Source organism: Etheostoma spectabile, chromosome 7 (assembly GCF_008692095.1).
Source record: "Etheostoma spectabile isolate EspeVRDwgs_2016 chromosome 7, UIUC_Espe_1.0, whole genome shotgun sequence".
In the NCBI taxonomy this organism is placed as follows: domain Eukaryota; kingdom Metazoa; phylum Chordata; class Actinopteri; order Perciformes; family Percidae; genus Etheostoma; species Etheostoma spectabile.
In genome coordinates, this window is record NC_045739.1 from 5,741,694 (window position 1) to 5,759,267 (window position 17,574).

The 17,574-nt window shown below is 38.3% G+C and overlaps 2 protein-coding genes and 1 long non-coding RNA gene across 4 annotated transcripts in view; 2 read left to right on the top strand and 1 right to left on the bottom strand.

Moving 5' to 3' along the window:
* Positions 1-17,574, top strand: part of LOC116692211 (cytosolic sulfotransferase 1) — a 28,772-nt gene that overhangs the window by 392 nt on the left and 10,806 nt on the right. For both annotated transcript variants that reach the window (XM_032520306.1, XM_032520305.1), the window contains exons 2-3: positions 4-76; positions 221-343. In XM_032520306.1, coding sequence (XP_032376197.1) covers positions 4-76; positions 221-343 — 196 coding nt within the window. The remainder of the gene's footprint in view (positions 1-3; positions 77-220; positions 344-17,574) is intronic.
* Positions 1-17,574, bottom strand: part of LOC116692212 (uncharacterized) — an 18,037-nt gene continuing 463 nt past the window's right edge. Inside the window, exons 2-3 of the long non-coding RNA XR_004332660.1 lie at positions 9,763-9,769; positions 1-26 (exon numbers count right to left, since the gene is read on the bottom strand). This is a non-coding gene — a long non-coding RNA (uncharacterized LOC116692212). The remainder of the gene's footprint in view (positions 27-9,762; positions 9,770-17,574) is intronic.
* The window catches only part of LOC116692210 (cytosolic sulfotransferase 1), a 17,246-nt gene continuing 16,671 nt past the window's right edge, over positions 17,000-17,574 (top strand). The window contains exon 1 of the mRNA XM_032520304.1: positions 17,000-17,412. Coding sequence (XP_032376195.1) covers positions 17,404-17,412 — 9 coding nt within the window. The 5' untranslated portion in view covers positions 17,000-17,403. The remainder of the gene's footprint in view (positions 17,413-17,574) is intronic.

Sequence of the window (17,574 nt, forward strand, 5' to 3'; positions counted from 1 at the left end):
AAGCTCTCTCGACCAGAAATGTTTGACTTTCAGGCCAGGCCAGATGATATACTTATTGCAACATACCCCAAAGCAGGTCAGTCCATATGCATTAATAGCAAATATAAATGCTTTATTAGCTCATAAAACACGTGTTTATTGCAGTGAGGGGTTGCAATAATCTCTCTCTCTCTCTCTCTCTCTCTCTCTCTCTCTCTCTCTCTCTCTCTCTCTCTCTCAGGAACAACATGGGTCTCTTACATCCTTGACCTGCTAAATTTTGGTCAGTCAGAGCATCAGAAATCCATCCCAATCTTTGAAAGAGTGCCTTTTTTGGAGCTCATCATCCCAGCTTACGGCTCAGGTTGATCAAACATACTTGTCCAGTACATGCATCAAAAACTCACACCTTAAGTGTACCGTGCAGCGATTTTTTTCTCCTTTTGCTTAAACTTCTTTAAATGTTACTATTGTATCTGAAAAGTTTCTTTGCCTTTTATAGTATTAAACTATTAAAACATTTTCCAGAATCAGGGCTTTTGTAAGGGGGAATTGGGAGTTTGATTTTCTTCTAATTCGGTGGAGAGCGACACTCCAAACAGCCAAGCAGAAAAAGGAAACCCAATACGAAAAAAAAGCAAAAAAAAAAAGCAAAAAGGGACCCATTACTTTACCTGTGAAAATTTTGCTTCTGATCTTACCCCCGGGAAGACATGGTAAAAAAAACCTCGATTTTCCTCGAATCAAAAAAATCATTTCCCAATCCATTTTGGGCCCCAAAGCCTTTGGGAGCAAAACTGCAGGGCAGTTTTTGTGTTTTTTTTGCATTAATCAACTACAAGAAACCCCCCCTTGGAGGTATTCCCCGGGCCTCATTTGATCCTGACTTTTTTGCCCGCCCCCCCGCCCTCCCCGCTTTTCCAAAACCCTCCCCGCCCTTCTTGCCCCCTTGCCCATCCCTGAAAGTACCCGGGCAAAGGGGAATCAACGGGTTTTAATTTGGACATTGGAAAGGGATAGAAAAAAGTGCATGATTCAAAAAATAAAAAAGCATGCACAATAAATAGAAGATAAATGATGCCTTTAGGCCATTGCACATACAAATACATTGGTGGGATTTCCTGAAAAGACAGTTCCCCCAAACATGCTTGCCGCTTAACCCCACAGCGTACCACCCCTGCCAGCTGAAAAAAAAACATAAAAAAATCAAATTGAGGAAAGTAAAACCCCCCGTTACAACAAACATTGGGTGTAAAAGTTTTAATGTTTATGTAAGTTAATCTTAGTCATTGAAGTTTTTTCTTTTGAGAGGTTTGTGGCCGCATGCCAAAGAAACATGGGTCTTATTTTCCTTTTGATGCATGAACAGATTACCCAGGGTGGAGAATGGAGCAGTTCTTCCCAGTTTCATGGAGGGAAAGGTATGTACTAATGAGATGTTTTTTATTGTTAAGAGATGCTTGGATTTTCCCTGAATGCGACAGTTTTTTATGGTGTTCTGTTGCTAACAGTGGGTTTGGACCCCGGGAGGGCATGTGAAAGGTGGTGGGGAAAAAAACAGACATACTCAAAAATCCACTCGTTTACGAAAATTGATTTAGGAATTTAGTGTTCGTGTTCCCTTCTACCAGGCTTCTTTCCTTCAGTGGTAAAAGCTTGATTGAAAAAAAACGTGTTCAGGATATGGCGGGAAAAAGAAAAACTTTCCCTTTTTGGGGTTTTTCGTTAGCGGGAGAAGAAAAGGTTATGTGGAGTGCAGTTGACAGCATGAAAAGGACAACCTCTCAAATTTGTAGGGGCTTCAACATTCTCCCTTTTTTGAGAAAAGGTAAGCTTTTGGGGCACACCTTTTAAATTTTTAAAGTTTTTATTGGCAAAAAAAATCATATACAGTTTTTTAAACAATACAAGAGGGGCTCAGTTTTAATAACTCTAAATAAAAAAAAAAACAAAAAAAAGAACGAGCGAAGCGGAATACAGTTTGCACGGAAGTACAATATGATTTATAGGAAAAAGTGAAAGGAATAAGAAAATTCAAAAAGTCAGATTTAAATTGGAAGGGGGAAAGGGGTGGATTTTTTTTAATTGGGAAAGAAAAAGGGGAATTTTTGTCGGAAAAGCGACTTGATTGCTTTAATTACGGGAAAAAAATTTTGTCAATTTGGGTTTAACATCCTTTTTATTTTTCAAAGGGCGTTGGTGAAATACAGGGTGCAGGTAGATATGGATCCAGTCTTTGATTTCAAAAGTAACCCGCGGAAGTATGTTGGGGTGAATTGAAGGACATTTTAAAAGCGCAAAACCCCTTAAAAATCAGAAAAATTTGGGGGGGTGACCTGTTTATTTTTTGATTTGGGTTAAGTTTTTGTAATTTTTTGGGTTTTGTAATCCCAAAAAAAGGTGAAAAATTTAATCCCTTTTTTTGAAAAAGGATTTTTGTTAAGAAAAACAGGGAAATTTTGAAAAAGTTTAGTTTTTGGGGGGCACTTTATGGCAATCCCCCCGAGTAGGAAGGCAAAAGGCCAAAACTAATTTTTTTTTAAGTGGGTCAAAAAGGGGGGAAGTTGTTATGAGAGGGAAGTGCTTTTTAACCCTAGCCCTAAGTTTTTTTAAAAACTATCAGTGGAACCTTAAAGGGGGAAATTTCAACTTTTTTGAGGGATGTCATGAACTGGCATTAAAATCTTGGCCAATTTTTCCGAATCTGAAAAATTTCCCCCAAAATTTTTATTTTTAAGAATGGATGGAATAGAGAGGGGAAGGTTGGTCACATAAGCGAATTCATTGATAAGATCTGATTTTATTCATTTTGGGCTTGTTGTAGCCCTAATTTTTGGGGGTTAGAGAACTTGTGCAAGTGGTCAAAGCAAGAGCAAAAATAGGGACAGGGGGCATCCTTGCCGTGTTCCTTGAAACAGATAAAGGGAAGAAATTTCGATTTGTAGAATTGTGTTTAGGATTTTTTATTTTTAAGAGTTTACCCATTTTTTGAAATATACCTAAATTAAGTGTTTAAGTACTTTAAACAGATATTCCACTCTATCTGATCAAAGCTTTTTGAACAAGAGTTATTGGCTAGACGTTTTGAATTTTTGGGCAGTATATAGAATATCAAACAATTTGTAAATTAGAAGTGAGGGTCTTTTGCGTGAAGCCAGTTTGATCGTGTGAAAAATTTATTCATTAGGGGAGTTTAAACGTGGCCAAAATTTTTGCATATCTCTCCTCTCTCTCTCTCCTCTCTCAGGAACACCATTGTTCTCTTACATCCTTGACCTGCGACTTTTGGTCAGTCACGAGCATCAGAAATCCTCCCAATCTTTTTTTGGGGGGAAAAGAGTGCCTTTTTTGCGCTCATCATCCCAGCTACGCTTCAGGTGGATCAACATAACTTGTCCAGTACATGCCTCAAAACTCACACCTTAAGTGTACCGTGCACGATTTTTTTCTCCTTTTGCTTAAACTTCTTTAAATGTTATATTGTATCTGAAAAGTTTCTTTGCCTTATTATAGTATTAAACTATTAAAACCTTTCCAGAATCATGGCCTTTTGGTAAGTGGGGAATTGGGATTTTGATTTTACTTTCTGTCCTAATTTCTGTTGGAGAGCGACACTGCCAAACGCCAAGCAGAAGAATGACCCATACGTAAAATAACGCAAAATAAAACAGCAACCATTGTACCCATTACTTCTACCCTGGAAACTTTGCTTACTTACTGCATCTTTACCTCTTCCTTCAGGGAAGACATGGAGACAACCTCCTGACTTCTCCTCGAATCATTAAAAAAAAAACAAACCTCCCCACCTTTTCCAACTCCGGTTGTGGCAAGTCCCTTTGGGAGCAAAACTGTCATGTCAGTAGTTTGTGTTTTCTTTGCTTATATCACTACAAGCAACCCTCCTTTGTAGTCATTTCCCCCCTGGCCCTCAACTTGACTCCTGACACTTTTGCCTGCACCCCCCCGCCCTCCATCCCCTGCTTTTTCCTACAACCTCCCTGATCCTCCTTGACTCCCTTGCCCCATCCTTGAAAGTAGCCTGTGCAAAGCGTTATAACCTCCAGCTGTGTTAATTGTCATTTGGAAGGGATATTAACAAAGTGCATGATTCATAACTGAAAAAGCATGCACACTAAATAGAATATATAAATAAGCGGCCTTTATTGGCCATTGCACCAGTACCAACTACACTGGTGTGATTTTTCCTGTAAATCAGTATCATCCCAAACATGCTTGCACGCTTACACACCACATGCAGTACCCACACCTGCCCACTGAAAAACTAACAATAAAAAAAGATCAAATTTGAGGCACGTAAACCACCATTACAACCAACACTGGTGGGTAAGTTTATAATGTCTTATGTAACACTTTAATCTTCAGATCATTGAAGTGTTTTCTTCTTCTGCAGATGGTCTACGGTGCACGCATGCCAAATAACACCGGTGTCTTAGTTTCACTTTGATCGCATGAACCAGATTCAGCCAGAGGCTGGAGAATTGGAGCATCTGCTCCCAGATTCATGGAGGGAAAGAGTATGTACTATATTATGATGTCATTTTATTGATACAGAGATGCTTGGATTTTTCCTGCATGCGACAGTGATTTTCTGTGCGTTGTTCTGTTGCTATCATGGTTTTGGATCCTGGTATGACCATGTGAACGGCTGGTGGGAGAGAAACGACAACTCAAAATCCACTCATGTGTCTAACTACGAAGATCGATTGAGGTAATTTAGTTGTCTGTTCTCATTCCTACTCAGCTATCTTTTCCTTTCTACTGGTAACAAATGCATTGATTGAAACAAACTGTGTTTTCCAGGATACTGGACGGGAATAGACAAAAACTCTGTCCTTTCTTGGTTTGTCTCGTTCAGCCGAGGAGAAGAACAGAGTTACGATCGTGGAGTGCAGGTTTGACGAGCATGAAAAAGGACAACTACTCTACAAACTTTGTTTATGGACGTCAACATTTCTCCTTTATGAGAAAAGGTAGCTTTGGTGCACCACCTTTTTAATTTGTAAAGTTTTTATTGAGCATATTATATATATCATATACAGTTTTTGATCAACAATACAAGTGGTGCTCAAGTATTTATTTATATAACCTTCCCCCCTACATAAAACAAAAACAAAACGAACAGAGCAGAAGCGAATACGTTTTTGCAGCGAATCAATACTGATTTAATGGATAAGTGAAAGAAATAATATGTTATAACGTACTTATTTGTAGAATCTATGAAGGGTGGCCAAAACTTATGAGAACCGGAAAGGTTGTCCTTCACAAAATCCTAATTTTTTCAATGTATATTGGACCTATCCCGAACCACATTTTCCAGGGGTATTTCTGGTCCTTTCCATGACCATCAGGAGTAACGTTTTTGCAGCAATAAGAGAGTGGAATGAACCGTCTGCGGTGCTGGGTCAATTTTCTACTAAAAAACTGTATGGGTGCCAAGGATAATCACAAGGTTCGTAATAATTATCTTAAAAATTCTTTGACATTACATTAAAAATAAATCAGACCATTAAAGTGGCAACTTTAGAAATAAAAAAAAGCATGAAAGTGTTGCATGAGGGACTGACATTTTCACAAATTTGGATAAAGCCTTCGGGAATTGATGCTGTGATCTTACTTTGAAAATGAAGCCTATGATAATTTTGAACCTGTAAAAGACAATTCTTGTATTATTGGAGCAGGAGTGTATGTATTTCAAAGATTCCTCCCAAAATGTCATAGGATATGGATATACCCAGTCCCTTCTCCCCAACTATCTTTATATTGTTTGGACGAGGGGAAGAATTGTTTGTAGTTTGTTATATATATTTAAGATACATTTATCTTTATATGGGGGTTATAGTGAAACATTCATCTAGCATAGGATTTTGAGTTGTGTCTCGAAACCTGGAATGAGTTTTCGGTATAGTCTCTACCTGTAGGTATCTAAAGAAATTATTGCTATTTAGTTTGAACTTGGCTGCAGTTGTGCAAAGGAAGCAAATTTCCCGTCATATACAGATCACGAATAAAACGTAATCCAATTTTTCTTTCTCCATTCATAAAATGTCAGATCTAATGAAGGGCACAGGATTGATTTTTGCATTGGTAAAGAAAGAGCAATGTTTTGTCGGGAAAATGCGACTTGATTTGCTTATAGTATACGCAATAGATTATGTACAATTGGATTTTGAACATCCTTTGATTTTTCAAGCGTCGTTGGTGAAAGTACTAGGCTGCAGGTAATATGATCACAGTCTTCGATTTCAAACAGCTAACCAACAGGAAGTATGTTAGGGGTAGTTTGAGGCCTTTATATTTTTAAAGAGCGCAAGCCAGTAATACATCATGAATTTGGGAGGGATAGACCTCTGTTCATTTAAGATTTTGGTTAAATGTTTTTTGTTAATTTTGGTTCGTAATCCCACAAAAAGGTTGAATACATTGAATCTTTTCTGAAAAAGGATTTTGTTAGAAACATGAATATTTTTGAAACACGATAGAATTTGTTGGCATAAAATCATCTTGATGGCATTTATCCTCCCGATAGTGATAGGCAATGTTTTTCCAAACTGAATTTTTGTTTTTAAGTTGGTTCCAAAAAGGTGGGAAGTTAGATTGCATGAGAAGGAAAGTTGCTTTGTAACCTCTATCCTAAGTATGTAAATGAAATCAGTGGTAACCTTAAAGGGGAATCTGCAACTATTGGGATGTCATGACTGGCAGTTAAACTCTTGGCATTATCCATTCCAAAAATTTCCAAACATTCATTTTTTAAGAAGATGGATAGAGAGGGAAGTTGGGTCACATATTAGCAGAATACATCTGAATATAGACTAAGATTTTTCTTTGTGGTCTTAGTCTGATGCCATTTTTTGGGGGTCTAGACGATACTTTTTTGCAAGGGGGTTAAATAGCAAGAGCAAAAATTAGTGCTGACAGGGGACATCCTTGCCGGTTCCTCTGAAAAGATTAAAAGAGGAAGACAAGTTGCGATTTGGGATGAATTTGTGCTTTAGGATTTGTTATAAAGTCTTACCCATTTTATGAAACTCCTACCCAAATTAAGCGTTTAAGTACTTCAAACAGATATTTCCCACTCTATCTGATCAATGCTTTTTTCCGCATCAAGAGTTAAATGGCTAGATCGTTGTGAATTTTCCGTCATATATGAATATCAAACAATCTCGTAAATTTTGAAGTTGAGGATCTATTGCTGTGAAGCCAGTTTGATCGTTGGGAACTTTTTTATTCTTAGAGGATTTAATCTTTTTGGGCCCAAGTTTTTTGCATATATTTTTTTCTTTTTTAGGTTTAGGTAGGGGAAATTTTGGCCCCTTTTTTATGAAACATGATTGTAGCTTGGTTAATTTTTGGGGGTTAAGGTGTCATCAAAGGGGGGGCCGGGTTTTGTACTCTATGGAAAAGGTTTAAAAGAATTTTACGGAATTTTTTTTAAAGTTAAAAGGGGATCCAGGGGCCAGGGGGATTTTTCGTTTTTAAAGGGGAGGTATTCCCTTTTTTATTTTGTGGTTTGGGAAATTTTAAATTAACCCTTTCCCCAACTTCGGGGGAATTTTTGATAATTTTAAAATTCGTCTAGAAATTTATTCATATTTTTAGGTCACATTACATTGTTGTTTTTAAAGGGTCAAAAAAACTTTAAAAACCCCCGGCATTTATTTTTTTTGAAGTTAATTATAGCCCGTCACTCTAATCTTGTGAATATTTTTCAATCGGTTTTCTTTTTTTTAAAGTTGACGAGCTAAAAAATTGGTGAGGTTTCTCTCCAAATTCAAAGTATTTTTTTTTAAATTTGAATAGGAAAGCAAAAGTAATTTTCTTAGAAAAAAGTTGTTTGGGTTTTATATTTCAGTTATTTATTCTCTATGCGGTTTGGGGGTTTGGGATTTAAGGCATTTTGTCGATCTAATTTTGATCTTTTCTTCAAGTTTGCTACCGATTTATTTCTTTTTTTTTTTTGGGGGCCCGTTTCATAGAGATTACCATCCTCCCCAATGGGGCTTTGAAACCCTCCCAAAAAGGCTGATGGACCTTGGGGAATCATTGATTTAAAAATTAAAATTTTTATTTGAGCTCAATGTTTCAAAAAACTCCTTGTTAGTCAAAAGGGGGGGTTTTAAATTTCCCCAAAGATTTTCTGGGTGGACCAATTTTCCCAAATAAAAATTTAAATGTTTGGGCTGGGGTTTCTGAAATTGATATGGTGGGGTTTATTTCACACAGTTGTGAGCGGAACTAGTCAAAGGCAGCGATTAGAAAAAAATAAATTTACTAATAAGATTTTTGGTGGGGGGGAAAAAAAAAGGAAAAATTTCCCGGGCCGGGAGGGGTTTTTAAAACGCCATAAGTCTTTTAAAATTCATACTTTTAAGGATAAATTTAAAAGAACCAAATTATTTTTTTTAGGAAAATTTTACGAGTTTATGTAAATCAAGAAAGGGGCAAAAGGGGTGGGGTTAAAATTTTCCCCCTATTATTAACATAGTTGTGGCTTGGGGAGTAAACAAAGACTTTCTTAAAAAACTTTACCTCTCTTCACCGGGTTGTTTGCGCCCCGTATATTCCAACTTGTAAATATCAGTCCCTTTTTAGCATTCAGTACGTCCGTCATATGCAACAGGAAGGAAAATTGGCATATGAGTGAAATAGGAGATCAAGTATCTATATGTATTATAGTAAAAGAGATCATCTTCTATTGCTGCACCAAGTTTGTAGTTCCGCATACTTACAAACACACACATAATAAACAACAAGTAAATGAACAACATAGACTTAAATACCTTAGGCTAATCTAGAGTATCCGCAGGAAAACAGCTAGCGGGAAAAGGCCAAAAAACAAAAACGAAACTTCCCTGTTTGAGTAACTTAACTTATGAAGACTGTTACTCCTTTTGGGGGAGGCCCCTCAAGCCTAACTATAAAGTCATGGCCATTTGTAATGCAGAACAAGATATTTGTAGGTTATATATGGAGATAAGAAAATGAGAAAATAAGTAAAACCTGTATAGTAATTGTACGTTGTAAAAGATTTGTAAACTTAACAATATGTTCTTATATATTAATCTTACTGGATACCTCTAGAACAGAGTATAAAAGACGGTGGAAAAGCACTCCATAGGGGGAAAGAGGATATTAACTTGAATAAACCCTCGTAGCTTATTGACAATATAGAAGTCTCTCTCGACTTGCCTTCCTTGTCATGTTATCTTACCACAGCCTGTAAGGATCCCTGTCGAGGTAGGGTACATGATGTATTATCAGACTGTTAACTTCTTCCAGTTGATCCCGGTGATGATGATGTGAGACGCTCAGCCTACTCCTCGGCTTTCTGCGGATCTGTAAAGGATGACTGGGAGCCGTTGTGAGTCACTAGGAATCTCGCTGGGTAGAGCAAGCCATATTTGACGCCGGGTTGGTTGCGCAGTAGTTGCCTGGCTCTGTTGAATTGCGCCCTTCGCTTTGCCCCTGACGGAGGGTAATCGGGGAAGATGCTTATGGGTTTACCTTGATACTGGAGGTTCCTCATACCGGCAGCTTTGCGGAGGATGTCTTCCAGGACGTGATAGTAATGAAGGCGTATTACGAACGGGCGCGGCGGGTCAGAGGGGTTCGAACGTTGTCGAAGGGTTCTATGGGCTCTGTCAATAAGCGGGGCCTCGTCCAACGATAGAACGTCTTTCAACAAGTTGGCAATAAAGTCCCTCGGTTTTGTCGTTTGAGCCTTCTCGTACACCTGTAACTCTGATGTTGTTTCTAGGAGACCTTCCTTCTAAATCTTCATTCTTTTGTTTAAGACAGACAACCTCAGCACTGAGATAAGCCACATTTTGCTCAAGTTGGCTAATGCTATCAGAATATGTCGTGGTGGCCTCTTCTATGTCAGTGAGTTTAGCTTGTTGCATCTGAGATTTCGCTTCAAGATTAGCAATAGACACTTGGACGACGTTGTTAGCCGTAACAATCTCCTCTCTCAAGTCGTTATATACACGCTCAATGCGTTTGTCCAAATTCTCACAGATGTCATCCTTTATCTTGGTCATTTCACCTCTGAGTGCAGTAATGGCAGCGAGTAGCGCTCGTTTGGATGGATCTTCTTCATCACCGCTGGAGTCCTCGGTCTGTGTACCAGGCAAGGCCGATGGTTGGTTGAGGCCTAGTTGAGTCGATTTCGGTTTCTTGGGTTTTTGTTTGCTCATGTTGAGAGATCCAGTCGAGCTTGAAGTCTTAGTATTTTAAAAGTAAATGCGTTGTGAAAGCATAAAATCTACATAGTTGTTGGCTCTTGAAGGTAGTTTTTAACGGATTTGGCTTACGGAGCTCTTAAGCAGGGCCGGCCTGTGGCTTAGGCAGTATAGGCAAATGCTAAGGGCGCAAACCACCAGGGGGCGCCCGGCCTGTGCTGTACCTGTAACGTAGGGTGACCAGACGTCCCCGGTTTCCGGGGACAGTCCCTTATTTTGGCTACCTGTCCCCGGCTGGATCTGTCCCTGGAAATGTCCCCGGTTTTCACTGTGACTGAAAGACCCGAAATTGGAATGAAAGAAAAAACGTAGCCGATAATCGCACACCCAACACACGCAGGCTCCGGACCGCCAGAGCCAGCGGTGCTCAGAGATGTTTTAGAAAGCCGTATTTTACGATGTTAAAAATCACTGATTATTTACATGGAGTCTGGTGCGTTTAGCGAACGCAATTTCGCGGACTTTTATGTTTTAAAAAGGATCTTAATCTTTAACAGAAAGGTCGACCTCCTTAGAAATCCTTTCCATAATGTTGTCAGACACTTAGAACATTAATCTGAGTCTGTTAACAGCAAAACAAGCCCTTTTATGAACGTAAATACAAGCTGGACAATTATCCTATTAACTTACATTGCAGCGATCTCGTTTAATACTGCATCACTGTCAAAGGAAAATATGTCCTCAGTAGTTTTTATTGTATCTGATTCTCAAGGAGCTGCTGCAGAAACAAGCCTTGAGCAGTAAAGCAAAAGCTTTCAGTAGTTCAGTAAACATTACAACATTATGAAATATTGAGACTTTCTATCTTGAAATATTAGGACTTTCTATCTTGAAATATTAGGACTATAAGGACTTTCTATCTTGAAATATTGAGACTTCTATCTTGAAATATTAAGACTTTCTATCTTGAAATATTAGGACTTTCTATCTTGAATATTAGGACTATAAGGACTTTCTATCTTGAAATATTAGGACTTTCTATCTTAAATATTAGGACTTTCTATCTTGAAATATTAGGACTTTCTATCTTGAAATATTAGGACTATAAGGACTTCTATCTTGAAATATTAGGACTTTCTATCTTAAATATTAGGACTATTAGGACTTTATATTTTGAAATATTAAGACTTTCTATCTTTAAATATTAGGACTTTTTATCTTGAAATATTAGGACTTTTTATCTTGAAGTATAAGGATGGATTTTTTATCTTGAAATATAAGGACTTTCTAGCTTGAAATATTAGAACTTTTTATCTTGAAATATTAGGACTTTTTATCTTGAAATATTAGGACTTTCTATCTTGAGGTGTAGTGGAGTGGAGTAGGAACTAACAGCAGGGGTGGGTCTAGGATGATACCTTGGGGGGGCTCAGCCCCTAATGAGAACAGCTCTAGGTCTAGTGTCCCCGTTTTAAGTTTTACAAAAATAAAACATTACTTGTTTTGGAGGTAAATACGCTTCTGAGCTGAAAATGTCCCGGATTTGTCTGAGAAATCTGGTCACCTTACTATAACGTCACCTTAATTAAAAAAACAAGCCCGACTTCTTTTACCTGCATCTAAATCTCATAATGTCAAAGCGTCCTAAACTGTCTGGTGCCCAGGGGAGGAAAAACAGAAAGTAGAGGAGGAAAAACGTGACAAAGACAAGGTAATGGGTTACAGTAAAGGTGATGATGATAATGAATATTTTGCTGTTGCAGAACAATGATCGATAATAGCATTAGCCGTTAGCATGACATAGTTGGCTTATCAATAAATAGCGAGCGCTATCTGTTAGTTTTAACATCAGTTAACTGTACAGTGATGCAAGGGGGCGCCACCTAAAATCTTGCCTAGGGCACCAAATTGTTTAGGGCCGGGCCTGCTCTTAAGGACGCGTCTTACTCCGTCATCGTTCAGTGGCGCCCCCCCCAGGTGCACAACCTTTTGATATTAATGAAAATTCGTTACATTCAAACCATTACCAAATGAGTAACTCTCTTTGTATTTCTCAGTATGGCTATGTTCAGAATATAGTGTCACTCATGCGCAGAAACTCAAGTTAAAAAAAAGCCCTCTTCTGAAGAGTCCATGTTTTTTTTAGCAACTGTGTGGAGAAGGGGTTAGTGTTAAGTGCGATCACGGAAGGCTTGTATCATGTGGTCACACCGACAGAATTGTCGTCATTACTCAGAACAGAAACTACGCACTATTGTTTCAATGAACAAATAGTTTAAAGGTGCCCTGCCACACAAAACTGTTTTCATTTGCATTTTTTGAATACGTTTGGTCCATATGTGTTTGTGTTATGTTGTGAATGTGAATGTGAAAATGAACTGCTACCTCCTCTATCAGCTCTAGCCAAAGAAAAGAAATAAGTGGAGAAAATTACAAAAGCTGGTCATTCTGACATCATGTTGCCTGAGCTCATTACTATTCATGAGCTCGCCCTGTTGCACTGGGTAAAGGATGTTGATAACCAGGCTCTCCTTGGCTAGCTGTTAGCCAATCAGAGTCAAGCAGCTTAGCTCGTTGAATACTAATGAGAACTGGCACAAATCGAGCTGAGTCTTCCTGCAGGCTTTCTATACCACGCTAGAATGGCTTGAAACATGTTAACCAAGGCATTTTTGCAACAAAAAAAATGTTAGTCCATGGTAGGACTTGGTAGGCATTACCACAAAGTAATGAAATACGTGTGGCAGGGCACCTTTAAATGTTTGTGACAAGAAAAGCTAAATCAAATCTTTTAGCTAAAAAAAACACAACATTGATTCTCTCTGCGGTTCTGCAGGGAAGGTTGGTGACTGGAAGAACCATTTCACTGTGGCCCAGAATGAACAGTTTGATGAAGACTACAAGAAAAAGATGAAGAATTCCACACTTCAGTTCCGCACTGAAATTTAAACGGGACTGGACAGGCTGTGTAGATTGGACGTGTGGTGTTTTTGTGAAAAAAATCAAGTTATTGTTGCCTGTAATGCAGTAATTCTCAAAGTGGGGTTTGTAGCACTCTGCCAGGGGGTCCGTGAAAAGTTTTCAGATTCCTTCATTTAAATCATGATGGGTTTTTTTTTTCCAAAAGGCATTATAGTTCCACAAATAATATTTCTAATTCTCAAATCTGTAACAGTTTATCGATTCATCTTATATATATGTAATTCCTTTATAGCACTAAAATTTAGCAAAAATGCAAATGTAGAGAATTAACCGTTGTTGTAATTGATCAAAAATCCTTGAATAAAAATGTAATCCTGTTCACCACACTGCCCATACGTACAGTCTAACTCTTCAGAAGAATGAAATGTTAATGTGTAATTAAAGATCAGCTATGACTAAACTATTTACATTGATCTTCTCAAATGAGAGCAAGAGATTAATGTAATCAATGAAACAAATCCAAAAATGTTTATTCATATCTATATTTTTATATTTGCAATAAATCAAGAACTCATTCATATTGTTCACTTTGTTTGTTTTTCTGTGTATGAGACACCAAATAACAATATGATCAGATAATAGGTAAAAAGAATAGCGGGTATGAAATTGGACTTGATACACACAAAAAACACTTTACTAAAGTTAGTACTTGTTTGACCAGCCTAAGCTAACAAAGTAACACAGGGCAGCAGTATACACTCCTACAAGTTGTGCAGTATGTCAGCAAGTTCATGTATTACAAAACAAACTGATTTCTTTATTTTTTATTTGACACTGATTTGGGAAATATCTTCTCAGCAGAGTGATGGTTCGCTTTGAACTGTAGGTTTTAAAATGTGTTGCATATTAAAGTTATTTGGTAAAATTTATGATTGACATAGCAAGTATTTTACCAAGCCATTTTAACAGTAAACCCGGGATTACTTTTAGTACAGTATATAGAATATTTTGACAGAAGTCAATTTTGAGTACTTTTACTTTGCTGAGTATTTCCACTTCCAGCCTCTTTATACTTTTACTCCTAGGCAACATAGGAAAGATACTAACTTCATATATTTATAAATTTAGTTCAAACTAAGCAGAATCATATTGCTCATACACAACATAAATCAACTAACGAATGTGTTACAACCCTTAAGTTTTTGCCTAGGGGAAGCTAGGAAGTAACATAAATCGTATACCCAAACTACTACTAGTACTACTAGTAAACCAGTACTACAATTATCCTTATTTCCCTGTCTAATTATATATAAATATACAGTATATATATATATATATATATATATATACAAATAAATGTTTACATGTTGGCAAGACGGTGTGAAATATTTTGTACCACCTTTTGCTGTACGTTTTGTTATTGAGATGTTTGAGTTACACACGTCTCGTCTACATATCAGAAAGACAGATATTAATTTGACCCGTTTTCACCTCCGCTGGGTCAGTGGCTGCACGTGAGACTGCTGCATTTGGCGGGTGGTCCGGTGTTAATTTCAGGTCAACATTAAATACTACTGTTGAGTTATAAAAAGTAAAAAAAAAATCTTTTGAAAACGTTTTATTTCTGTTTATGTACGATGCAGCCAAGTTAGGAAAATTTGTATTGTCTCTGTGAAGAGGTCAAGACCGTCCCTGTTGTCTCTCACCTCCCCCCTCCTTTCCTCTGACTCTAAAGAATTGATCAGGTCAAGTCTGGCATTTAACATAAAGAAAGAAGCCTTTTTCCTCACACCAGGAAGTAACCTTCTGCCTCCTACCCCCTGAAGTCTTAGGCTAGACTAAGACAATACGATGTTGATAAGGGTATTTTTGTTAGAATTTTCATTTACATAATAGAACTTTTTGACTGTGACCAAAAGTTTTGAAAAAACCAGGTGAAAAGGAACGGGCCCCAGGTGCAGGGGATAAATGGTGTAATGTAAAGTGGTGAATATTAGGACCCGGTCTCAATCAGGGAGAAGGATGGACAAGTCGTGTCAGCTGCAGTGTATCAGTTTTGTGTTGTATTGGCTTTGTCTTATCATTTCATCATGCTGTTTCATTAAACCTTTTTCTTTAAATTTTCAGCCTCTCTTCATCTTATCAAATCAGAACACGGATAGTTAGTTTTTCCAACACACCTTACATAGCAAAGTTTGACTGAAACTTTACACAACAAAAAAGCCAAGTCAGCCCCAGACAACATACAGTGGTGGTTAAAAAAGTGTTGCCCCCTTCCTCATTTCCTGTTCCCTTGCATGTTTGTCACACTTAAGTGTTTCGGAAACAAAACCAATTTAAACAATAGTCAAGGACAACAAAGGTAAACACAAAAGCAATTTGTAAATGAAGGTGATTTTCATTAAAGGTGAAAAAAAATCCAAACCCTCATGGCCTGTGTTGAAAAAGTGATTGCCCCTAAACCTTTAATAACTGGTTGGGCCACCCTTAGCAGCAACAACTGCAACCAAGCGTTTGCGATAATGTGCAATGAGGCTTTTACAGCGTCCTGGAGGAATTTTGGCCCACTCATCTTTGCAGAATTGTCCTAATTCAGTTACATTAGAGGGTTTTCGAGCATGAACAGCCTTTTTAAGGTCATACCACAACATCTCAATAGGATTCAGATCAGGACTTTGTCTAGGCCACTCCAAAGTCTTCATTTTGTTTTTCTTCAGCCATTCGGGGGTGGACTTGCTGGTGTGTTTAGGATCATTGTCCTGCTGCAGAACCCAAGTTCGTTTCAGCTTGAGTACACGAACAGATGGTCGGACATTCTCCTTCAGGATCTCTTGGTAGACAGCAGAATTCATAGTTCCTTTTATCACGGCAAGTCTTCCAGCCTTCCTGAAGCAGCAAAACAGCCCCAGACCATCACACTACCACCACCATATTTTACTTTTGGTATAATGTTCTTTTTATGAAATGCAGTGTTCCTTCTACGCCAGATATACTTGGGCACACACCTTCCAAAGAGTTCCACTTTTGTCTCATCAGTCCATAGAATGTTGTCCCAAAAGTCTTGGGGATCATCAAGATGTGTTGTGGAGAAATTGAGACATGCTTTGATGTTCTTTTTGCTCAGCAGTGGTTTTCTCCTTGGAACTTTGCCATGCAAGCCATTTTTGCCCAGTCTTTTCCTGATGGTGGAGGCATAAACGCTGACCTTAACTGAGGCAAGTGAGGCCTGCAGTTCTTTGGACGTTGTTGTGGGGTCTTTTGTGACCTCTTGGATGAGTCTTCGCTGCGCTCTTGGGGTAATTTTGGGCGGCCGGCCACTCCTGGGAAGGTTCAACACTGTTCCATGTCTTCGCCATTTGTGGATAATGGCTCTCACTGTGGTTCGCTGGATTCCCAAAGCTTTGGAAATGGCTTTATAACCCTTTCCAGACTGATAGATCTCAATTACTTTCTTTCTCAATTGTTCCTGAATTTCTTTGGGTTCGGCATGATGTGTAGCTTTTAAGGATCTTCTGGTGGACCTTACTGTGTCAAGCAGCTCCTATTTAAGTGATGCCTTGATTGTGAACAGGTGTGGCAATAATCAGGCCTGGGTGTGGCTAGAGAAATTGAACTCAGGTGTGGACAACCACAGTTATAGTATGTTTTAACAAGGGGGGCAATCACTTTTTCACACAGGGCCATGATGGTTTGGATTTTTTTTCACCTTTAATAATAAACACCTTCATTTACAAATTGCATTTTGTGTTTACTTGTGTTGTCCTTGACTATTGTTTAAATTGGTTTGATGTTCCGAAACACTTAAGTGTGACAAACATGCAAAGGAACAGGAAATGAGGAAGGGGGCAAACACTTTTTCACACCACTGTACATGATCAATACTACCACTTTACAAATCGTGAAGACATTTGTGCCACTGTTTTGGGTGTCTGTCATTAAACCTCAGCTGCTGCACTGAACATCTGGCTGTTACTCAAAAACTCATTAGCCATTGGGGATGCACTTCTGAAAAGACACGCCCATGCAAGAGGTGTGTGTCAGGCAGGGAGCTGGGATCCAAGGTCCCAAAGCTGAAAGAGTCTGATCCGTGCAGAAAGAAGCAAAGGGAACTGTAAACAAAGTTGTACGTTTTACTATTGATATTGGCAGAAATCTAATTCCATAGTTCAGTGTCAAATCACATCTGCCAGGAGAGGTGATTGAAGTAACAGTAAAGTAAGATTTATAGAAGTGAAGAAACACACTGGGAGAAGAGGAAAATACAAGCAGGAAAGAGCAGTCAGAGGAAACCATCAGTAATATGGATAAGGTATGGCTCAAGATTATTTTATTTTTTATTGTGTTTTTTCTCCAAAATATGCTCCCTTTCCAGTGGGGCTCAGCTATACACATAGTCAGGAAGAGGTATTCAGATCAATTATTTAAGTAAAGGTAGCATTACCAGACTGAGAAAATACTCCACTACAAGTAA